This window comes from Durio zibethinus, chromosome 1 (genome assembly GCF_047325235.1).
Source record: "Durio zibethinus cultivar Kanyao isolate XHJ-2024 chromosome 1, ASM4732523v1, whole genome shotgun sequence".
Lineage (NCBI taxonomy): Eukaryota > Viridiplantae > Streptophyta > Magnoliopsida > Malvales > Malvaceae > Durio > Durio zibethinus.
In genome coordinates this window covers 7,055,060-7,079,547 of record NC_143162.1, presented here as the reverse complement: position 1 = coordinate 7,079,547, position 24,488 = coordinate 7,055,060, and the positions used below count along the sequence as shown (strand labels likewise).

At 34.2% G+C, this 24,488-nt stretch overlaps 4 protein-coding genes across 7 annotated transcripts; 3 read left to right on the top strand and 1 right to left on the bottom strand.

Annotated features, from left to right (window-relative positions):
- Nucleotides 1–7,299: 7,299 nt before the first annotated feature.
- LOC111311955 (Haloacid dehalogenase-like hydrolase (HAD) superfamily protein) lies at nucleotides 7,300–10,103 on the top strand. Its single transcript, XM_022911826.2, has 9 exons — nucleotides 7,300–7,436; nucleotides 8,264–8,371; nucleotides 8,457–8,522; nucleotides 8,618–8,715; nucleotides 8,839–8,876; nucleotides 8,966–9,053; nucleotides 9,146–9,472; nucleotides 9,567–9,632; nucleotides 9,734–10,103. Exons 2-9 carry the CDS (start codon nucleotides 8,311–8,313, stop codon nucleotides 9,884–9,886), a joined length of 897 nt encoding a protein of 298 aa, XP_022767561.1. The 5' UTR covers nucleotides 7,300–7,436; nucleotides 8,264–8,310; the 3' UTR covers nucleotides 9,887–10,103.
- A 2,461-nt stretch (nucleotides 10,104–12,564) lies between these two features.
- LOC111311956 (NAD(P)-binding Rossmann-fold superfamily protein) lies at nucleotides 12,565–15,332 on the top strand. 3 transcript variants are annotated; one of them, XM_022911828.2, is made up of 8 exons: nucleotides 12,565–12,611; nucleotides 12,720–12,811; nucleotides 13,647–13,918; nucleotides 14,019–14,055; nucleotides 14,159–14,256; nucleotides 14,398–14,459; nucleotides 14,651–14,774; nucleotides 14,874–15,332. In XM_022911828.2, exons 2-8 carry the CDS (start codon nucleotides 12,763–12,765, stop codon nucleotides 14,991–14,993), a joined length of 762 nt encoding a protein of 253 aa, XP_022767563.1. In that variant the 5' UTR covers nucleotides 12,565–12,611; nucleotides 12,720–12,762; the 3' UTR covers nucleotides 14,994–15,332. The 3 variants fall into 3 exon arrangements, with proteins under 3 accessions (XP_022767563.1, XP_022767562.1, XP_089617757.1); XM_022911827.2 differs by lacking the exon at nucleotides 12,565–12,611 and having other exon boundaries at nucleotides 12,627–12,811; XM_089761631.1 differs by lacking the exon at nucleotides 12,565–12,611 and having other exon boundaries at nucleotides 12,627–12,811; nucleotides 14,159–14,252; nucleotides 14,874–15,057.
- Nucleotides 15,333–15,576: 244 nt separating this feature from the next.
- On the top strand, nucleotides 15,577–17,625 carry LOC111311080 (membrane protein insertion efficiency factor). 2 transcript variants are annotated; one of them, XM_089761616.1, is made up of 5 exons: nucleotides 15,577–15,898; nucleotides 15,995–16,054; nucleotides 16,174–16,314; nucleotides 16,409–16,491; nucleotides 17,111–17,625. In XM_089761616.1, exons 1-4 carry the CDS (start codon nucleotides 15,706–15,708, stop codon nucleotides 16,465–16,467), a joined length of 453 nt encoding a protein of 150 aa, XP_089617742.1. In that variant the 5' UTR covers nucleotides 15,577–15,705; the 3' UTR covers nucleotides 16,468–16,491; nucleotides 17,111–17,625. The 2 variants fall into 2 exon arrangements, with proteins under 2 accessions (XP_089617742.1, XP_022766192.2); XM_022910457.2 differs by having other exon boundaries at nucleotides 15,578–15,898; nucleotides 17,396–17,625.
- A 1,354-nt stretch (nucleotides 17,626–18,979) lies between these two features.
- Nucleotides 18,980–22,734, bottom strand: LOC111311953 (GRAS family transcription factor). The gene is made up of 2 exons (XM_022911824.2): nucleotides 19,540–22,734; nucleotides 18,980–19,422 (listed from the first exon to the last, which is right to left on the bottom strand). The coding sequence occupies exon 1, from the start codon at nucleotides 21,851–21,853 to the stop codon at nucleotides 19,601–19,603; it is 2,253 nt and encodes a 750-aa protein (XP_022767559.2). The 5' UTR covers nucleotides 21,854–22,734; the 3' UTR covers nucleotides 18,980–19,422; nucleotides 19,540–19,600.
- Between the last annotated feature and the right edge of the window lie 1,754 nt (nucleotides 22,735–24,488).

The following is a 24,488-nucleotide window of genomic DNA, read 5'->3' as shown; positions in this document are numbered from 1 at the left end:
ACAAAAAATTTACAAAAAATAATAAATTAACAAAAAAAAGAAAAAACTACTTTAAGCTCCCTCATCGGGCTGCTAGTCAAGCGCTAGCGTTTATGGCTCACCATCTTAAGTTTTCACCTCAGGCTTTCTCCTTATGAGTCCTCAACTTCTACCTCCAAAATAGCATTTACAGCGATTTCAATTTTTAAGTCCTTTTCATCTTAAACTTTTTCAGTTGGTGCCATGACTTGCTAGGACTTCAGATTATTAATATTGATCGAATATAAGTCAAGATTAGCATGAAAGAACTTATCTTCCTTCAAAGCCAACTCGAAAGAGCCAAATACATAATTTCAAAAAAAGTTGATTTGCATGTTGTAGAACTTATTAGACTTAAGAAAGTTCTCCATAACCCGTTACTCGACCTACTACAAACCTACAAGCTTACTCTTCAACCTCTTCACGTCAGCCAACATCTTGCTCAACTTAAGGTTGAATTGTTGCTGTAAGGACTTAGTCATGGCTTTTTGAACTAACATGTCATTTACCTTTTAGCTTAAGTCTTCAACCTTGCCAAGCTCATTGTTGGTCTTTTGAACTGGGTGTTAGTGACCTTGAGCTTTTTTACTATTTTTGGAAGAGCATTGAGATCACGATCATAAACCTTGATGTCCTGCTTGGTCTTGTAATAATTAGCCAAAGCTCAATAGCAATACATCAGGTTCTTCCTTATATTTTTTAAGATGAAAGTAAGGAACCAATTAAAAACTACAAAGATAAAATTTAAGCTAAGTGTCAAACAAAATAATATAAATAACATATTATAAAGTAAATCGGGCTCAAAGATACACAAAACTATTTTAGAAAGAGTGATCCATATGATCTTCCTCACCATCTCAGGGTCTTCAAAGGCATTTTCTGTGGAGTCGAACTCCACATTGATAGCAACCTTCTCTGAGATAGGCTAGAGCTTGACCACAGCCTCTAAAAAAGAGGTTTCAATCCTCAACCTCTTCTAAGGCCTCTAAGCCATACTTTTTTGCTTAAACGTCTAGAACTCAACGAGGCCTGTAACACTAACCTGACCCTAAAAATGTGGTGGATCAATTATTTTTATCCTCTAAAATGGGGCACTAAGCTGAGGAAGGACCTTGCCTTTCACTTTTCTTTTGAAAGGCTGAACAAAACAAGACATGGTAAAAGCCTCACCTCGGCCTGCCATATCTGTAAAATAAAATCAAACTAAAAGTTAGAACAAAATTGACAAAGATAAGCCTAGTATGAAAAATAAACTAACATGTACGCCAGTACTTAATCTCCCTAATGACACTAGGGGGGTTAGCTTATAGGCATCGATTATTAACTTTCCATTTTTAAGGAAGCAATTATTGTATCTGGAACACCTAACTTATCCTTGGTTAAAGGGTTGACCTTGGTTTATTAAAAAATGTCAAGCCCATTTATTAGACTTGGTGATTCGTATATTTGTATCATGTAAAATATTAAAATTCATGTATTCATACCATATTTCATATGAAAAGTACTTGTCACAATTTGTGTTAATACAAAAACATGAAATATATTTTTTTGGTTTTGTTAAGCCCATATATATTTATTACTAAAATTTTGAGCCATTTCACTTTCGTGTTCGTCTTATTTTCATATTGTATTCTTGTCATGTCACTTTTTTGTGTTTTAAATTGCCATTTTTATTATTTATTTTCCAAAGCCCCTTCACCTTTTTCTATACAAAAAAAAAAAAAAACCTTTCAAGTTTTTATTGAGCTTAAGTAGTTGACAAAAATTTTTTTGGAGAGACAAATAATCACATAGAACTTGCTTTTATCATGAGAGTGCTTATTCATCATAAAAAGTTCCCTAAATAAAGGGATAGAAGAAATTAAACCTAACTTTCTACAATGAATAATAAATCCTATTATGTACCAAAAAAATTTGGAGTAAACTAAGTGATAGTTAAATTATAAGACAAAAAATGTTCTATTATAAACAAAATGTAAAGAAAACCTAAGACCGGCCATTATGGACTCCCAATACACCCAAATTTTGTCAAAGTCTAAAGGCGTGGCAATCTAGTCATTGAAGGTCGATATTATTATACTGTACTATTTAAAGAGAAAGTTGAATTTGACTTTCATAGCAAAAACGTGATGGACCAAGTATAAATTAAGATAGTCTTCAAGATTGGCTTTGCTTTTTAAGCTCCTCATCACTTCTTTTGGGGTTACGCCTAAGGAGCAAGGGGTGTAAAAATGGGTGAGATTTTCATCACGATCATTGTTAGTGACCTCTGCCTCCTTTTCACCTTTTTTCTCTTCTTCTGCCTAGTCGAACCCCTTTACGTATTCAAAACTCTAAACCTGCTTGGCATTAAAAGCTTCATTACCTAATTGCTTGGCTTATAAGGAGGGAACAAGCCCTTGAGTTGGGACTTCCACAACATTAAAAGAAAAGGATAATGAATAAGAGCCAAAAGACTCATCAAACTCTAAAGATGAGTTAGAGCTAGACTTTAAGCTCGAATTGTTAGGAAAAAAAAGAAAAGTGAGAAAGATAATAAAGGTAAGGATAGTATAGGAGGGGAACAAAAGAAAAGGAAGAAAGGTCAAATAAAAAAGCAAAACTAACCATGGTTAATGATACTAGAAGGCTATGAAGGTCCAAATCAATTATAGCCTAAAACTCGTCCATCCCATGACAAATATTTTCTCTTTTACTCAAGCATTGTCCTTTATCTATTTTTGGCCTTCAACAAACATTAGATTTAACCAGTAGGTAGCTCAATGGTAGTCCCTTCCTACAATGATAGAGGGGACCTGATTATCTTAACAGAAAGCCTTGTGGCTGAGTTGACCTCCTATTACTTCTACCCTAAAGTTATCAGACATGCTAGAATCAGAAAACATAATGAAAAAAAATATATACCAAAGAGTTTGAAAAGAAAAGGTCAAATGAAATAAGGTTATAAGTTTTAGAGGTCAGTTAAATCCGGTAAACTTGAGAGTTGAAAAACTAGGTAGTAAAGATCTGGGCCCTTAGAAGGCCTTTTATATGGCCAAAGTCCTAAATCAGAGAAACATCCTAGATTGAACCATGTCACCATAACGGTTACTGATAATGACCTTTTGCATTTTTTGCCTTAATTTATTTAATTGCAAAAATTTCTTTCTTTAATAAATATAAATTAAGATGAATTTGCACAAGAGGCATATTAGTCATTTCACTGCAAAACTCACTATGCAAAATCTACTATACTACATTAGCCGTACACTTATAACACATCGAACCTCTCTAACCTACCATAAAGAATAATTTGCGAATGTCATGTCAACCTTTAAGGTCATGAGATAATGAACAATTGCAAATATTACAAGCGTGATGTCAATCATATCAACGCATGTCAACAATATCACTGCAGACCTTAATAGTACTACTACCTTGTGTACATCAGTACTCATCACTCATTAACTCGACAAAACGAGGTCAAGACAATTATCGAATAAAATTTTCAAAACCCATGCTCAATTAAAAGCTCAATCCTTCTAAAGACATATTGACCTATCTCATGGTCATCAGTCTGACACCTCAAACTGCTCAATAGGGGAACAGAATATTATAGGTATTTTTAAGTCCAAAAGGTAAAATAGACTTTTCCCTTCTTATTATAAGTTAGCGACAATCAGAGATACTTTGATCATTTTAACCGAGCTGACGTATCAAATCGATATGAATCCGTGGGTCTATGTAAGCTTAATCACCTCTAGCAATTTTTACACTAGACCCCTAAAATGTTGACTTATCACGCCTTGAGTGAACAATCAAAAGCTAACTCAGCTCAGACCTACTAGGTCAACTCTAGTCTCTTAAGGCTAATGTTAGGCAACGCAAGATTTTTCATTTCACAAGTATAAATAGCGCAATTCAAGTACCTTTTATTGATCTTATTTTCATACACTTTCATACTGTCTCTTTTTTTTTTTCTTTTAAAGTCGATTTTTAATTTGAACATCAAAACATAAATACCGGGATTACTTTAAGCCTTTGTTGTTAATTGCTCACTATCTCACTCTTATATTTTTAGGATTTTACTTTTCCAAAACAACTTGGTATAATAAATTCCCATTTGTAAGTAATAATTTTTACATAATTTATTATTACAATTGAATCGTTATAGTATTATAATAAAAATATTTAAAATAAAATGCTTTCTATTTTATTACGACCATATATATAAATATATATGTGATATAGCAAATCAATCAATCAACAAAATCTTTTCAAACTTTTTGAATGATAACAAAAGGCATGGTGGCCTGAAGATCTAAAGGGCGTTTTGACAGTGAATTGTGAAAGATTTTCATTTTTGTCTTGTCATTTAGGATTCAGTTTTAAAATAATATGATAAAAATTCTTTTTATTATGTCGCTAAAAAAATTTAAATCTTTCAATCTAATAATTAGATTCGAATTTTGTTACCTCAAATATAAAAATAAATAAATAAAAATAAAATTTATAAACTTCTTGACTAATTTAAGCATAGGTGAAAGTAAAATATTGTGCAAAATGGCATCATCTCAGGTTCTTGTGGTTTGGTTGATTAATGATTAAATCAGATTTTATATGATCATCTCTCCTTTGCTGTACCTTTCTCAGTCAACCAAACCTCATCTACTGGAAGCTAAGAAACCTCAATAATGCCCATCATCGATCATCTATTTAATACTAATTCTAAAACTTTCATCAAGTCATAGTCATGGCCACCCCTTAAGTTTAGTTGAAATAATTGAGGAGGAAAGAGTTAGAAATGGTCCTGGCAAAAGACCCAGTCCTCCGACACAGGAGCAGTGTTTTTTTCAAATACGTAACCATTTTCCTTACAATTTATGGATCTATTAACGAGAAAGAAGGACTAAACTATAGTCTCCCATTTCCCCTTTTGAGCGTGTACTTTTCCTATTCTTTGAATTTTAAGCTTTCGATTTTCGTTGTCAACAGGTCTTTTAATAGATAAATCGTCGCTAAAATTTAGGATATATCTTGATCCCTTTTAAAAATTTTAGATATTTAACTTTGCTGTCAACAATTATTTTAATAAAAACAATCTGTATTGAAATCTATAGTATTCTTTGAACACTTAATTTTAAAATTAATAATCATTTCTCACCTAAACTTTTAAAAAAAAAAGTCTTAGACCTCCAATTATTCTCCTCTCCAATTCTCTATATATTAATTAAATATGGCTAACGTTTCTGTCTTGCCGACTTTAGGGTTAGTCCTTTTCACTTATATCACTGGCGGTATTACCTCCAAAAACATCTTCGTGAAAATTTTTTATTTTAATTTTTTCTAATTTTTTTATGGTTTTTGCAATAAACCCAACTAGGAAACATTTTTAGTGTTGTCATGCATCATTTATATTCCGGCTGATGGAAGCTTTTCCAAAAACCAAAATTATAACAATTCTTTAGCCTTTGGTAGCGGACTCCAGGCATAGCCTGATCAAGCCATCAAAATCTGCTCATCACCTTTTCAACAGTAATGGCTATTACGTATTATTTAAGAATTTTATCAGATATTGATCTCAATAAGTATGATATCAATCGCGGTTTATTGTTTTTTTTTTTTTTTTTGTAATAATTAGAAGGCTAGCAGACATGGATTTGCTGTCTTTCTCTTCAATTATAGAGGTCCTCTTGGCACCATAGAAAATGATCCGACAATTATAATTACAGATGCAAACACACCAATCTCCAATGATTGATGCATGGTGGAGTAAGGTAAAATTCACCTGCATCACATGTCTGGATGTTCCTATCTAACTCCTACGTAATAAAAATAACATGAAGATCTTTTTCTCAATAATATAATAGATTTGGTGAAATTTTAAATTTAAAAAATAATTAATAAAATTCTAAAAGAGTAAAAAAAAGAGTACATTAAACCAACTGACATAAAAATCCCAACCTGGTTCACACCAAGTATAAGTTTTTATACCCAAAAGTAACGCATGATTTAATTTTCTTTGTCATGATTTATCAAAAGCATGCACTACTTGTTCAATAAAGATAAAGATAAAAACAAAAAAGATAGTACACCATGTACGTCTTATGATTATGCAAGAAAGGACAGATATTTTTGGCTATGGAGGCTTTCAACCCTAATAAAAATAATAAACCACTTGCAAGAAAAAAATTTTTATAAGATTTGGGTATCATTGAATCAAAGTTTTCAGTATATGAATGAATGATGGAATCTCTTATAATTGATGAAATGCTCGGATCAGAACTCTCTGGATTGAATCCGGGTGGAACCAAAAACTGGCATCTTCATAGACTATATAAAAAAAATTGAGAAAATTCACCTGTTTTTTAGGCAAAGCATTTGTTCATATCCAATCATTTGTGCCAAACTGATTATAAAAATCCAAAGAACAGTTCACAACTCAGCAAAGAAAGTAAAACATTGTAATAGTAACAAATTTTATTATTTTTTTAGGACTGAAAAAAGTTACCCCATTACGTAAAATTTTTGCTGAAAATTCTGTGCAATTCTGGATTTTGTTGTAATAATAAACGAATGGATGAATTTGGACCGCGGAAAACAGCGACAAAACAAGAAATTTAAAAGATTAAGGAAACTCCTATTCGGACAGCTAACTCGGTTTTTACTTCTTGTTTTCTTAAAAATATTGCTTTTTTGCTCTGGGTTACTTCTTGTTACTTTCTCCTAGGGCTGTAAACGAGCCGAGCCGAGCCGAGTAGTGAGAGGCTCGAGTTCGAGCTCGACTCACAACTCGGGGCTCGATACTCGGCTCGAGCTCGATCGAGTTTTATTTTTCAAGCTCGAGCTCGATTCGTGATCGAATTCGAGCTACTCGAGCTCGCTCGATTAAGCTCGATTAATATGTAAAAATAAGCTCGATTCGTATACTCGACAAAAATTCGATTATTCATGCTCGAATTCGAACTCGAACTCGGACTCGAAATATTTTATTAATTAAAATAATAAAAATATATTTAAATATAAAAGCTCGATTAGGCTCGCGAGCTACTCGAGTCAGATATAATAATACTCGAATTCGGCTCGATCGATAAATCGAGCTACTCGAGCTCGAGCTCGACTCGACAATAATCGAACCGAATTCGAGTTTTTTTCGAATCGAACCCGAGTAGCTTGCGAGTACTAATGTATCATTTACACCCCTACTTTCTCCCACACTTTTGAATAAAAAAAAAAAAAAAAGGAAAAAAATGGTTTTTAAAATGAAAAAGGGGCCAACCATTTTTGCCTATAAAAACCCAACTCTGCCTCTCTTCATGTTGCCCCTTCGCTCTCTGTTATAGATTAGAAAACATTATTACAATCTCTTACCCTCTGTTTCTTGTTCTTTAAAGGCTCTTCCTTTTATTAGCTTACTGCTTACCTAGTTTTTGAAGCCGGTATGGTATTTTTTTCATTGCAGCCATACTTAAATTGTCTCTCATTTTCAAATCTTTGTCGTGCTTTTGCAAAGCTTTCTGCTTTCTGGGTTTTGTTCATGAAAGGCTTTTCTTTTTGGGGTTCTCTAAAGAAACATGTAAAAATGTCACTTTTTTCTGTCATTGCTTTGATGCTTTCCTACCATGAGGAAATGAAAAGGGCACCATGATATAATGCATGTTTGTTTAACCTAAAAAAAGCTAATTTTCTTTGATGGGAAGTTAGGTTTTTTGGTTGCCATCAGAAAATTTGTAGTTATCACCACCTTTTAGTGCCATACATCAAAATAGTGTCTTTTTTTTTTATTAAATTATCATCACTTTTCAATTCCAACGCTTTAAAGTGTATCATTGAGTTGTTTTTAATACTTGAAAGTGTTGTTAATAAATCACATTAGCTTTGGTTTAATCACTTTTAGTCTTTAATCATAATTTTATGCCCTTTCTTATCATTACAAGGAACTTTCAAGCTTCATGAAATTTAATATAAAGTCTAAAAGAATACTTGCGGACACTTGATTTCAATTTGTAGTTGTGGTTGTGGTTTATCCACTCATGAACTCATTAACTAAAGCTTATGCAATTACTTGGGATTGGCTTAATGTTGTCTACTTATCGGGATTTCTTCTTATTTGATGTTGGTAATCTGAGTCAATTGTGTGTCATTAGTTTGATACAAGCAATGGAAATTTGTAGTTGGAGATTTAAAAATCTATATTAATGTTAGTTTGGGTGGCTTTAAGCCATCTTGGACTTTGATGTTAACTTATTTTCATTGGTTGTTTTAGGACCTCTGCTCAAGTTCCTTGCTGGTTATCTTACCATCAAGAGAGAAATGGAATACGAGGACCTATATAGACTAGCTCAGAGGCCTAAATATGATTGCCTTCTGTTTGGTGAGCTAATTTACTTGAAAATAAAAGGTTAATATACGAACTAATGGCTGAGAAGGATCTAACAACCGTTTGCTTGAATTTGCAGATCTTGATGATACCCTTTATCCCCTTAGTTCTGGTCTCGCCGGAGAATGTGGAAAGAATATTAAGGGTGAGGATTAGTATTGTGATACTCGGATGCTCCGATTTTTGCTGTCAAGATTCCGGGTGATCTAATTTTTAAATGAATGCCATTTTTCTTTTCAGAGTACATGGTTGAAAAGCTGGGAATAGCAAAGGACAAAATTGTTGAATTGTCCAACCTGTTGTATAGGAATTATGGGACAACAATGGCTGGCCTTAGGGTATTACTTTCATTTACTCTTTTTTTTTCCAACATCCTTTTCATTAGATATAAGTAAAACAAGAATCATGCTGGTAAATAATATATATTTAATGTGGTTTCTTTTTCTCTTTCTTTTTTGCAGGCAGTTGGTTATGACTTTGACTATGATGAATACCATAGGTGTGGGAATCCTTCTTTTCTTTTTCTTCTTTTTTTTGCCTTTTCTGTCTCCCTTTTTTGATTGACCACTTAATTTTCCTATGTAATAGTTATGTCCATGGAAGACTCCCTTACGAGAACTTGAAACCGGATCCTCAATTGAGGAGTCTGTTGCAGACCTTGCCTCTTCGAAAAATTGTAAGTAGTTACTACCCAATGCATAGACAAGTATTGACCATACTTCTATAGAATTGTCAACTAACAAAACTTGATGTCTCTTGTTGAATTAGATCTTCACAAATGCAGACAAAGTCCATGCAGCCAAAGCTCTTAGTAAACTTGGATTAGAAGACTGTTTTGAAGGGATTATCTGTTTTGAGACTCTCAATCCTACCCATAAGAATACGGTTTCTGATGATGAAGATGACATTGAGTTTTTGGGATCAGCTGCTGCTACAACTGATGCTCCTAGCAGCCCTAAAATTTTTGACATAATTGGGCATTTTGCTCAGACCAATCCAGTTGCAACATTGCCCAAGACACCCATTGTCTGCAAGCCACAAGAATCTGCCATAGAGCGTGCTCTCAAGATTGCCAAAATCAATCCTCAGAGAACAGTAAGATGCTTCATAAATTATCTGCCATGTATTTTACACTTTAATGCTGTTACAGTCTACTAATGTTTTTCATCATTGAATTTTGCTGTTTCAGTTGTTCTTTGATGATAGTGTCCGCAACATCGAGGCTGGAAAACGTGTTGGTCTGCACACTGTGCTGGTAAGTCCTTGAAATCTGGTGCCTTAATTAACATAAATATTTGTTTAAAATGAAGATGAATAGCTAATTTGTTGTCCTTCTGCCATTAAAATTTTATGCAGGTTGGCACTTCCCAGAGACCAAAAGGTGCAGATTATGCATTAGAAAGTATTCACAATATCAAGCAGGCATTACCAGAGCTGTGGGAAACCGACATGAAATCTCAAGTCCGTTACCCTGGCCAGGTTGCGGTTGAGACATCTGTGACAGCTTAGATCCTAAGTTATTTCTTTCTTACTATTATGAGTAGTAAGAAAAGCCATCATGTCTAGTGGGATCATATTGTCCCCATTCCTCGCTATTGTTCTGATGATGTAGATGTCTTATTCTGATCTTCATTATATAAAATATAAATTTATAAAAACAAAGCAAAAATTCTACTTTTTTTTCGGTTTAAAAGAATGGAATTATGTTAATCATCCTTGAGTTTCAGATTGCTTAATTAGTGTTGCCTTAATCGATCCAATGACCATACTAATTGCGGTATGCATATAATATATGACACTAGATTTAATTAAATCATTTCTCTCATATAGTGGAGATATTGTATATAATATATTTTAGATCAAGAGGGGCAGATTTGATGCATGAAAAATACAAGGAACAGAACTTTGTTATGATTAATGTATATTATTTCAGACAACAGGTGTAGCAGAATGTAGTTTAAGCTTATCAAGAGGGATAAGCACAAAGATTTGTTAAGTTTTACGGTAGCGAGTGATTGAGGAAGCTGGCTTAAGCCTTGGAAGTCCCTACCATACATATCAGGCTGGTCCATCGATTGCGTGAAGAGTTGCAAACAAAAAGAATTAGGTTTGCATCAATTATGGAGCCGCTTTTTAATTTGGTTGGGATGAATAATAGACTTTGGAATTCCAAGTTTTTAGTTTCTCCAACTCTGGGAAAAAACGCCTTCACATCACATTGCCTTTTCTTTTTCGTGTGTTGGATTGCCCTATGGAATTTGATTAGTGGGAGACTATTCGGCAGTATCCGATTGGATAAAGTTAGCATTGAACTTGGGTTAGATCCATCGACAGATTTAAATCAGAGCTACCCCATTTTTAGCAAAACAGTAGGTAATGGATGAGACAAGCCATAAGATCACAGTTGGAACAGAAAGTCTAAATTAATAAAAGCTTCGGACTAAACAAGTTCTATCATTAGTTTTTTTTTTTTTTTTTCCCAATTCAGCATAAAGTCAATAAATCAAAAACCTCATTAACACTTAAAGAAAATAATTTCTGAATCATCTATTCAATCAAATTGAGAAGCATGCAAGAAAGGTATATAGATTACAGAAACATGGTTCCCTTGGCGGTAGAGGTGGCAAACAAGCAGTTGCCAACAATACCTTACAAATTCAAAGTAATGTTAGGATTTTCATTATTTTGGGTTCGAATTTTTGAAGTTTAGGTCATTTTAAATTTGGGTAGGACTCAAATTTAATTTTTGAAAAATTCTATGTACACCTTAAGTTTTACTCTTAATATCTCATTTTTTTATTAAAATTTTTTAAGTGAAATTCCTTAATTATCTTTTTTCACAAATTTTAAAATATTCATATCCTATTTATTAATAGAGCTTTTTGAAAATTCATTTTAGAGAGAGATAATGAAATTTTTAAAAAATTTACAAAAAAAATTATATTAGAAATTTTTATAAATTAATGTATTAAAAATTATTAAAAAATTATAAATTTTAAAATTAATAAAAAAATTGATTTTACAATTTTGACTTTAAAGAAATAATAAAATTTTATGAAACTTTAATTAACATTTTGTCTCTTGATATTACAAGAGATGATAAAGAAACTATTAGATTCCATAATTTTGTCAAAATCTAATGTACTAAATGGAGAAACTCATTGTGAAAAATAGATAGAGAAAATCATTTCAAAAAATTTAGTTTAGTCAGAGCTATTATAAAATTTTAATAATTAATACCAAAAAAAATATTTATTAAAATAGAAATGATGAATTTTAAATTTATAATAAAAATTATATTTACTATTTTATCCTTAATTTAATTAGGATCTTATAAAAGTTTATTTTTTCTCTAAAGTCAAAATAGTAAAATTAACCTTCTTTTTATTAATTTTAAAATTTATAATTTTTAAATAATAATTTTTTCATTACACTAATTAATAAAAAATTTTAATAAAATTCTTTTTTTTCATAATTTTCCTTAAAATTTCATTCTCTCTTTTGAAAATCTATTTCTAAAAAGTTATATAATTTTTTAAAAATTTATTTTCGATAATTATAAAATTTATCATATATAAATATCCAAAAATTTATGAATAAAAATTCTTAGATAATTTCACTTTTAAAAAAATTTTTTAAAAATCTTTTGAGTTCGTATTCATATTCCAACTTTTCCCACAAGTTTTTTGAGTTCGGATTCTTTTTATCAATTGTACGGAAAGTAAGTAGACCCAAGGCGGACTAGAAATCTTTATCTCAGGACTTTGTCAGATCTCAGCCCAACTTACCTCAATTATGGGCCTCAACTGCTTCACCGAACACAATAAATTCTCATCATGGCCTAATCCACCCAGTCCACTGTAGAGCTGCGAGTGCATAAAGAGCGTGGGCTTCAGATACGTAGCTTAATCCGCGATAAGGCTAGCCTGGAAACAGAAACAGGACAAGAAAATCAAAATAATATAAAAAAAAAAAACTCTTACCAATCAACAACCTCTTTAACGGCTAAGACAACAACGGCAAAACCCCAATTAAAACCCTGAAAAAAAAAAAAAAAGCAAAATTTATTCGCCGTCCTGGTTGTTGGATTTTGCTTGCCTGACCGGCAGTAGGATGAAACTCAGTCAAACCAGCTCTTCTTGATCCGTGTCTACGCTTACACGTGTCCCCTTGGTCTTCGCTAGCAGCATGGTTCCAGCTCCGTCATCAAAGTCTCTAACTCACTGTCATAAATGTAATTGCGTGGCATCATCATTACCTTTAACAAGAAAACTTCCAGGTTGTTCTGCTCTCTCTTTTCATGGTTTTAGCTCTTTTCATCTTCATTTTTTTCTTTGTCAAGAAACAACAAGGGTTATAGCAGAACAGCAGTGGTATTAGCTTCCATGGCAGATTTGAGCACTGTGCTTGTCACTGGAGCCAGTGGAAGAACAGGTTTTCTTTTGTTTTCTTCTCCGTCTTTCTCATTCTCTGGTTGTTTTATTTGTTAAAAAGATTTCTTTTTTTTTTTTTGGTTGACATTGAGTTTTGTTTTATCTTACTAAAGAAGATGACTTTTCGTTGGAGATAAAATGATGTAATGACTGTCTGTTTTAGGACTTTTATGAGATTTTAAGAGGAGTTTGTTACTGGGTGAATTGGGTTTTTGACTACCTGGGGTTTTGGGATTTAGAGGAGTTTTACTTTTATTAGTACGCCAAGACAATTGGTTGCTTATGGTGTGTGTGATAACTTAGGAGTTTTGTCACGGATGTATGACATTTTGTGGTTTTGAAGTTATGAGCATCACTATTTATATTGGAATCCTGTGGCTTCTTGCAAATACAAAGAAAATGGTTACTCTCAGGAACTTAATTGGAGGCAAATGGAAATGGTGAAGGTTCCCCTGAAGAGGGTTATTTCACAAAATGTAGCCCTTGATAATTGGTTTTTTAATTTTTTGCAAAGGAAAAATTTTTCATTTAGGTTGCATTTAAAAGGGTTATTAGTGTGGTTTAGATAGGCTGTAATGCTTTATGGAATTAACCATAAGATGACCCTTGCAATGCTGCATAGGCTTCAAATGGAAACAAAATGTTCTGAATGCGATGCTTAGATGAGTTCCATATACTTGCTCCGCTCACTTTCTTCCACCTACAAAATTCAAATGCTTACAATCTTGTGGTCGCCATGGTGATTTGCCTTCTGTATATACTTTCTACGCCCTTTAATTGAAGATGGGCTGTTAATGTCCACCTATTGACAACAATTTTTTGGAGGACTTTCGCAGGTCAGATAGTTTATAAGAAATTGAAAGAGAGGTCAAACCAGTTTGTTGCTAGAGGATTGGTTAGAACTCCAGAAAGCAAGGAGAAAATTGGTGGAGCAGATGATGTTTTTGTTGGAGATATAAGGGATGCCGGCAGCCTAGTTCCTGCTATGCTAGGAATTGATGCTCTGATAATTCTTACTAGTGCTGTTCCAAGAATGAAACCCGGATTTGATCCAACCAAAGGGGGAAGGCCTGAGTTCTATTTTGATGATGGAGCATACCCTGAGCAAGTAACTATATGCATCTTCTAACTCTGGACTGTTACTATTGTTTTCTTCATTCTTCACTGGACTGATGTAGGGCTATCCATCATTCTATCTTGTTTTTTAGGTTGACTGGATTGGTCAGAAAAATCAAATAGATGTTGGTAAGTTCTTTATCTTATTTGGTCCTAAAGTTCAGTCCAAAATTCTGAATGTCTTGTTTTCATTTTAGGAAACCATATACTGAATCAAAATTGCAATGTGCAGCTAAGGAGGCTGGTGTGAAGCAAATTGTGTTGGTTGGGTCCATGGGTGGAACAAACCTTAATAATTCCATTAACAGCTTGGGCAATGGCAACATGTTGGTTAGCATCCTTTTCAATACTAATAAACTTCTCCATCTTTTGGCGGTAGCCTTTTGCTCTCCAGTTTGAGAGACATTTTTGTTTCCTGAAGAGTTTTTTATCAGTACTATTCAATTATTTGGTTTCTTCTTTCTTTCACAGGTCTGGAAGAGAAAGGCTGAGCAGTATTTGGCTGACTCTGGTATTCCACACACAATTATCAGGTAGACAAACACTGGTCGTTTTTTAGCTTTTGCTTTCCTTGTTATTTCCCCTCTCTACATACTACTTAAATTTTTATCATCCCCATTCTTCTAGGGAGATGCCATTGGCCCCAAGAGCACGGCAACATTATTGTCTGTTGAATTCTTTTATAACTTTACTACTGACATTGACCCTTTTCTGGCCAACTTAGGGCTGGAGGGCTGCAAGATAAAGATGGTGGCATTAGAGAACTACTTGTTGGGAAGGACGATGAGCTTCGACAGACTGAAACAAGAACAATTGCCAGGCCTGATGTAGCAGAAGTCTGCATGCAGGTATTGACTTTAACATATTTGTATTCCCAATTTACATGATTTTCCTTCTCAAAGTTGAATTTCCATTTTAATGGATCTTATGTTTTTCTTTTCAAACAGGCTCTGAAGTTCGAGGAGGCCAAATTTAAGGCATTTGATCTAGCCTCGAAACCTGAGGGAGTCGGCACCCCAACAAAGGATTTCAAGGCTCTCTTTTCCCAGATCACTACTCGTTTCTAATTCTCGAGGGCCATGAATTTGTCTATGACTATAATTATTCTCCTAAGGATGTTTGAATTTGATTTCTTCTGTCTTCAACTCTAAGGCCATCCCATGGACACAAAAAAGCAACTATCAGCTGTGTCTACTCAGGAATCCTTGCAAACCAAAGCTGAACGATTAAGATGGTGTTGCATTGATATTATTGTTTGGACATCATTTAGCTTTCCTATCATTCTGTTTGTCTCACATTGTCATGGAACTCAACATTTGAATTGAATGGTGTATCTTGCCCTCATGTTAAATTGCTAAACTTGTACTAGAATTTATTAGACCTCAGAATTTGTGTTTTTTTGTGTGTATGTTTTGTGTCAAACACACATAAAATATAAAAATTATTATATCACAATTAAATATAAAACATATTGTTTATTTTTATTAAATTTATACATGATTTTTATCAGTTTTAAATAGAGTTGCTTTCGGATTTTTTTTATGATTTTCGTGTGTTTTTAAAATTGTTTGGTCACCAGTTATGTTTAATCTTCAAAATTAAAAAAAAAAAAAAACATATTTATAATTTATGAAATAATTGTCTTGGATATTCAACACGGGAAACATGTACAGCTCCTTTACCGCAATTTGCAAGTACAAGTGTCGTTCTAACGGGAAAAAGAAAAACTAAAAAGAAAAATATCAGCTAAGCTCGCTCAAAGCAGCAACTGAAACAGCCATGGCGGTTATTAACTCCTTTAACTACCATAAACCTTTCCTTCCTTTATTAACTCAACCCAGAAACCCTAATTTCAATTCCTTCAAATTTGATCCCAAAATCCCAAATGAAGCTTCCAGATTTCGTTTTCCAACCCGCCGTACCGTTCCCGTTAATGGCTCGCACCAAAACTCTGACCAAAACACTCCCCAAGGTCCCCCTTTTGTTCTCTATCTCAAAACCAAGTTGATTAACCACTTGAAATTTTCAATTTTTAGTTAACATAATGGGTTTTATTTGTTTGATTCAGGTGATGAAGTTGAGAATTTAGGAGTTAAAGCTGCGTTATCCATGCTCAAATTCTACAAAAGTAAGTCTTTTTCTTTCTATTAACAATGAAAAAAATTACATATATAATATAGATACAAAAAAAAAAAGAAGAATTGAATTGTTGTTATTGATTTTAGTTGAAGTAATGAATTAAAACAGGGGAAATCTCGCCTCTGTTACCAAAAAGTTGCCGTTTTGTTCCCACGTGTAGTGAGTACTCAATGGAAGCTTATAAGAAATATGGGGTTGTAAAGGGCACAGTTTTGACAGCTTGGCGTCTTTGCCGTTGCAATCCTCTTGGTATTTCAACTCTCTCTCTCTCTCTCTCTCTTTTTAATAAGTAGATTTATTGCACTAATACTTGGTTAAAATTGTGAAATTTCTTGTATTTTAGGCGGGTCTGGATTTGATCCTCCAAGGTGGTTTGATGAGGAAAAGCCAACAGAAGAATGAGAGATTCTCTCTTGGTTTGTTAAGGTATTAATGAAATAGTTGTCAGATTATCTGAAATGTCAAATGGAATTGATTTTTGTCCTTCTCTTTGCCATAAGATAGTAAACAGTGAATCTCTTACGACTTTAGACTTTAGGTTTTTATGCATATTCCTTCAACATGGTTTCATAAATTGTACCCTTTTCCCACGCTCACTGTTATTTGGTCTTATTTTGTTCTAAAAAATTCCATCAACTTAACAATGATGTTTCAAAAAGAACACAAATCCTTAATGTTACGCAAAAGCAGCATCAAATTTTAAAAGTTTGTATGGATTTTTGCAAGGAAATGGTAAGAGGAGGGTGTGAGATAATATGTTGACTGTTTAGCAAATCCTGATAATTGAATTTTGCAGAAGAAGTTATGTAGCTGTAATGCTTGAAATAAAGGTTGAACATATGCAAATTGAATGTATGAAAGTGGTATTCAAGTTTAGTATAACTGTATTTCTGCAGACTTGAAATACTGGGATTAGTGTACGGTTGCATTCTCACTGCTTATTTCTATACCATTGGCTTGCCTGGTTTAGTGATCTTTTCAAAATAACTTGACATGAATAATCAGTTTTCATCCTTCAATGATAACTTGACCCATATTATTGTAGGAAGGAATGATATCTGGTAGTGAATCCTAACAGTCACAGATTTTTCAATTCGCCATTGGAATTGGTGAAATATTAATTGACATTAAGATCTGTCCATTGTATTCAAATCTCTGTGAACATTGAGCCAGAATGTTAGAACTTATCATGGTTTGAAGGCATCAACCAAAACACTTTAAAATCGTGGTAAAAGGAGGCTATCAGGTGTCAATTACTCCAACTATTTTTTGTATCACGGTTGGAATGTATAAATTTGCCTATCTGGTTTCCTTCTTATTTTCATGACAGGTAATATCAGTGAAGGTGTTTCATTGGAATGGTGGAACAAATGAAGTTGTATCCTGTGCTCCATGACCATAAATTCTTTGCGAATAGGTGATCTAGTTTCTGATTTCAGTCTGTTAGTAGAAATCAATTGTACCTCCTCTTGCTGAGTAGAATATTTCAAACAATATTCAGGCAGTTGACTTTATTTATATGTATGAATTTACTCTTGCTTTGGCATTTGCAAACCTTAATTGCTGCACATAGGAGTGGATCTTGGTAGAGTTTGGCCTGAAAAAGGGTTCACAGTCTTTTATTTGGAAGTTGTTCTACCATTCTTGGAGATCATTTTTGGGTACTCTTCAATGTGACCTCTGCTTTTTTCTTGTTCATCTTGACTCCTAGCAGCATATATTTACTCAAGATTTCTTTATGTGTTTTAATCTTCTACTGAATCTATTACTCAAGATCTTTCCTCTTTACTTGGATTCCAATGAAAAAAAAAGGAGGGTAGATAGACTAGGGCTTCATTTGGATGGACGGTGAAATTAAAAACAATAATAAAATTTACTGTAATTGCAATTAAAAAAATTTATTGTAGCTGTTATTGAAAAAAAAATTTAATAAAAAATTTATACTGACACGATCTCACTGGAATTGATGTTTGAATTCAATTGAAGATACGATAAACTTAATCACATCGTGCCTTCGATGCTAGGTCTTCATAAAGCTATATTCTTAAAACCTCAATATTAAAAATGGTGCATAAAATTTGAATTGCTTCTTATTCCTTTCCCAACATATTCTTGGAAGTATAAAAGAAAAATGACACGTTAGTTTAGCTTACAAATGGGTACTCTTTATTTGATTTCTTTAGCTCACTTGAAAGAAAATTACACCAGCCATATCTGTTCTTTCAGAAAGAAGACTATAGTATTTAGTTATGCAAATTAAAATCCAATGTTGTGCTGGACTCAATGTTTTTGTCGCCACTGAATCTTCCATTATAACATAAAGTCATCACAATTTGAACCAATAATTTAGCAAAGATTAAAATAACAACACATGAAAATATCAGACTAACTGATCTGGACAGATAAATTGGGTCCCCACAGAATATGTTCCTCAACTATGGTTCCATATGATAGGTTTCCATCATTGGCCGAATCAAATTTGGAAGTCTACCTCAAATCAAATCCAAACAATGTCCTTCACTTAAGATTGGACCACCACTATCAGCTCTGGAACTCTGCGGAAGAACCCAGATTCCACTTTCTTGGAAACGGCATTGATAATTGATACTGAGTGACCAACAAAAAAATATGTATTTTTTTCTGAAATGGTTTTGGAACATGGATTGCTTTCACTACAAAAGAGAATCCCTCATTAGCTGCTTGCCAGTTTTCAATACAAGTGAAAGTATAAATAATAAGGTAATAACAAGGATGGCTTTCAAAAACCTGAAGGCAGAGCCAGAATATTCCCACCATTTTTCTATGTTTGAGCAGCAATGTTCCAACTAAGTTACAAAGTGCCAGAAACTTTACTCCTTCAATCCTTTTAGGTAACGGAAGGTCCCCACAATGTTGATATTGGAAAGATAATAACTTTGAGAAAAAAGAACATTATGTGATACAAAACAATAGAATTACAAGCATATAGATTTGCAGCAGATGTTGATTGAAAGCTATCGTTAAGTGATGCTCATAAATTCTATTTTCTGAATCCTAACACATTATTTTGTGAGGTTTTTGGCCTGGCATCAATCAATTTGTATTGTCAGATTTTAGAACAATTTTTTTTATACAATTTGCTTGGAATTCTTGACAAGGCTGGAGAGAGAATGGAATTGACACTATAACTTGGTTCCCTTGATAAACATGTATTTTACAATTCTTTGACTTGTCAAGGTGCCTACGGGACCATGAGAGGTCAGCTGAGATAAAACATAACAGTTGACTTTACACTTTCCAATTCTTCAAGTTGTTGATGTTCTACTTACTTTCAGTCTTCTAGAGGTAAACCAGATAATCGGCTTCTCTTAGTATAACCTGTAGTCATTTAAATATGCAATCAGTTGTCACATGTATCTGTTATCTGCACATCTTCTCGTAATGCAATAAAGTAACAGCGTAGAAAGAATGAAGAAAATATGGAAACAGCATTACCTTAGTTCCCTAATTTTTCCTGTCAGATGACCTAAGAGAGAGCAAACAAAATACAAGCTCCCTACGCAGGCTTCCAAGCAGAAAGGGCATAAATTATTCTTCCCTTCCATCCTTGCAACAGCCACCGGCTATCTTCATCAATTACAAAATCCTTGTGGTAGAATGACCTCACTCTATCAGTTGCCTCCTTGACTATCACGCGTTCAAATGGCTGTTGCACAAAGCCGGCCCTCAGATTACGGGCATGCCACTGCTTGAATGTCTCTGGCCGCTCCACTCTCTCCCAGCTCTCACAAGCTATAGCATTCAAGGCCTCCCTGCCAAGAATCTCTTTCTCAATCAGCATCCTCTCCCAATCCTCACGAGGCACAATAGTTTCAAGCATATCAAACATTGAAGAGAAATGAAACAAAGCCTCTCGGAACCGTGTAACAAAGAATGGAGCATTGTACGCCCCATTCATAATTCCATGGATAAAAATATTTGGATTAATCTTCCGTATCAGATTGAGAACAATATTTCTAGGACTATCTACTGCCACGGTTTCATCGAGCAAGTTCTTAGCACGATACAGACAGTTAACAACAACAAACTCTTCCTCATCAATGCCAAGTTCCTCAACTTGAATGTTATCCCATTTCTTTGCTATGGCATTGTACTGAAATGGCACCTTGAACTCTTCAGCATAAGCTGCTAAACGCCTCCCTGTTTCCTCAACTCGCTCAGCTGGCCTGAAACCAGGTTGTGGAAAATCTATTCCAGTAATCCTAAGTTTTGGGGGCCCTTCAGGTCTCAAAGAAAGCCGCTCAATAAGGGTGGGCCATTGAAAACCATAAAGAATACCAAAATCTATGACATGAAGCTTCATTGACTTTCTAGATGCAACATTAATTGTCTTGTTTGAGATGAAATGAGAAATCTTTCTAAAAGGGCATGCAGCAACATACAGAAGGTAAGCTTTCAAGATATCAGAAGCAGAAGTTCTCTTACTGACAAGGCCTTTATAGATTTGGCTACCTGTACCAGCCAAGCGTGCCTCAAGACCATCTGCAAAGCAATGAGCTAATCTTTGATTCCCGTCTCCAAATGGAGATGAATGTTGTCTGATTTGCTTTAGCAATTCATTTGCAGTTCTTCTGTCATCAGCTGCAACAGCTTGTGCACAATTAATCAGGAGTGTTCTCAAATCCACCACCTCCTTTTTCCCATTTTGCCTCTTACCACGGCCTTTACCACCGTTAGGTCCTTTTGACGGTCCATTCTGCTGCACCTTTTTACCAGTTCCATTGCGCAAGGACTCACGAAGAGCTGTAAAATGAGTTGGAGGCTTCCCCGAAGTACAGAGCAACACCATATCAAACATCTCTGATCGCACAGTGGATTCTGAAGAAATTGCAGCCTGCTTGCTGCTCCTCTCTTCTTCAGTTTCCACATTGTCTCTGTGAGAAATCTTCCTTCCCTTTGAACCAGTAGGTGAGAACTCTTCCTCATCATTTTTCTCTTCCTTCACCAACAAACCACTAGTCCATGCTTTACACTCCTGCGATTCCACCCCATAGACCTCCAAATTACCAAAAAGGTCCTCGCTTCTTGGAATAAATTTACTGGCCTCCTCAACGCCTTTTCTGAATTGCCAAATAGATTGGATCTCACCACTCAAATCAGGGACCAGAAGAGTACTATTTGGAGACTCCAGCAGCCCATCTATGCTAGTGATTGAAGAGCTATATGATGATTGAGATGTGCTAGAAACATTAAAACTTTGTGTCTGAGTGGTACTAAAATCACCTAGATTTTGCATCCATCCATTGTCAACGAAGTAGTTGATACCATTATCGCTACTACTGATACGACTATTATAATGTCCAATGAAACTATCATCAGGGTTCTCCCCACTTTTATAAACAAAAGTAGAGTTCTGTTCAGGGGAAGGAGGGTACTTCTTACCAAGGACATCATAAAATGATTTCTCAGCAGCTTGAAGATCCAAAGACTCTTGAAGCATACATGACTTGTCCTCCATATCTTCTTCCATGAGAATATGGTTTATGTATCTCAAAACTGAATCAGAAAAATCACAGTCTTCGGACGTATCTTCCTCATGGCTCAAACTTGAAATGGGTGCTCTATTACTTGGTGCTGGATCAGAATGAAATTCCCTAAACTTGTGATCTATGTAGGTTTTCTGAAATCTGGAACTGGCAACAAAGTTCTGATTCGGAAAAACTGATACAGGTTGATTTTGAAAGGCAGACACGGTTTGATTCCTCAGTTGGAAATCAGAAAACCCTCTTAACCGAGGATCCATGTCCATCTAAATTCTAGCAAATAACCCCAACAAAATTTCCAACTTGAAAACACAAATGCAAACTTCACTTAAGTTATTTTCAGAAACAGTGAATTTATCTTTTCTATAAATCAAGCTTCTTATTTTCAATGAAACAAATTCTTCGCATCCCAAAAGCTATTGAAGTACACAAAGTAACTCCGAAATAAAATCAAAGCTTAGAACTTTCAAAGAACCACCAACAAAATCCACATTTTGCAGATGTAATCACAGAAGAAAAACCAAAGGCATCCAGCAAATTCACCTATAAGCCTAAGTTCTAACCACCCAGCCTGGAGACAATCCAATGAGCAAGAAAATGAGAAAAGAATGGTGAAGTGGTAACAAAGACTTAACCAATACTAAAGGGTCAACAAGGAAAAGCAAGGAAATGAAAAGCCCTTCCCAAGAACTAGTCAACTTTTGCTGTAAAAAGAAGAGCAAAAAACGCACCTCCGAGAAAACCCAGTTCAGAAAGAGAGAGAAGAAGGGAAACACAAAGCAGACAAAACCAAAGAGAGCAAAGAAAAAAGGACAAGTTGGAGGCACGGTAGTGTTTGAGAGTATTTCATTTCATTTCCGTAGGTAGTTATAATATATTTTTCTCCTAGGAGAGTGAAGCAACAACAGCCGTTGATACAGGCAAACTTGTCTCCCAACATTAAACTAGGACAGAATGTAGTCTTGCTCTTAAACCAATGGGTTAATACCACGTGTCAAGGGGAGAACTAAGTTTTGGCTTATTGGTTGTTGAGCTGATTACCGCTTTTAGCCTGAATCTCACTGCAGTGAACGAAAAGCTCTCGCTTCAGCTTTTCTGGGATGGTTGAACTTACGACCTTGTTTAAGGCAGAGGCAGAACTGTGTACGTGGACCGACTGTGGCATATCAGAAAGCAGAAAGTGACGTTAAAGTGGAGGCGAAATTTCAGTTCGGACAAAGAAAGAGAGAGAGGGACATGCTTGGTTGGTGACTTGGGTGTGGCACATTTGGAGTTAGGACATGAATGTGCGCGTGCTTCGTAGGTTTACTGTCTTTGCTTACTTGGATCCCACATGTCTTCATGAATTACCGAACCAGTCGTGAATTTTGCTTCACTATCATTTGAAGAATTCCTTGTTTCCTTCATTAGGGTAGAGGACTTCTTCTGAGAAAATCTTAATGCCCTTGAATTAGAATAATCATTTTCAAAATGTGTAAAATTCATCGCTTATCAACAAAAAAAAAAAAAAAGTTATGACATGCTTCCACCTCCACCCAAGCTTCAGAATTTTCAAGCAACAGTTTTTTGGTTTTTATATTATTACCCAAAAAGAAATATAATCTAAATTATGTAGGGACAAATGGGTTAACCTTCGATTGCATGACAAGTATATATCAAGCACAGGAATCAGCATTTTAAACAGAGAGGTACCGTAACCTTTTCCTTTTCTGTTAGTGGGCTGCAGATCCATCTTTCTTTTGTTTCTTTTAAACTTTTAAAAACTTTTTTGGCTGTGGAGGATATACTTTAATTCTTTAGAATGGAGAATCAAATATATTTGATAAAGTAAAGGAACCAGCTGAAAAACTTATACCATGTTCACTGCTTATTTAAAACCAAACTGCAAGAGACATTGTAAAAAAAACAATCAAATCTCCATAACAAATTGTTTAAAAAAAACATCATGCAGAGACAGAAGATCACAAATCATGGATCCTAACATTATGTACAAGGATGGGTTGTCTTCATTGCCAATGTGAGCTTCCCCAACCAAGCTATAAATCTAAGATGCTAATGGTTTGTATCTAAAGAAATAAATAGAATTATAAGAAAAATTAATCATTAACGTAAGATGATTCAATTCTCTCGAAATAAAAAAAATTATTTTTAATCCATAAGATTAAGTTTATATGTTCTATTATATCTTTAAAAATTATATTAATAATTTAAATTATATAAATTTAAAAAAAAATTTTAACTAATAAATAAATTATCCGATCTTAATCTTTGTATACAAATAACAAATAATATGACATTATTTAATCTAATACTAATCATAATATCATTTTATCATATCCTATTATAGTCTTATACACCAAGCACACCCTAAATCTATTGTCATTAGTCTACTTTTCTCAAGATTCTTTTGTTCTAAGAAAGAAAAAGCTTTTATTTCTACTTTGTCTTTATCACAAAACACCAGTTTAAAAGTTTAAGCATTTGGGTAGGGGCAGCCTCCAGAAATAGATTCACTCCCCTTTCATCCCAATTGCACTTTATTCACATCATCCTGTAACATCTATCCTGCAGGGCATCAAAACTCTAGTCTCATTCCCACTACATTAAGTAACAGAAAATTTCATGAAATCTTTCATGAAGATTTCTTGTTGGTATTTCATGTTAAAACAAAAATGATGAAACAATGTCAGAAAATAACTTAAAACTACATCATAAGCATCTAAGCATATGTTGTATATCCAACAAATCATCTACAAGGAGCCGAACTAAGGGCAGTTTGGTTGCAGATCACATGGAAAGTGAGTGTAGACACCCAATTGGGTCCAGGCTCAGATCAATTGGGCCTGACCCAAATGGGTAAGCCCAATTCAATTTTTACTTTGTATTATTTTTTTTTGTATT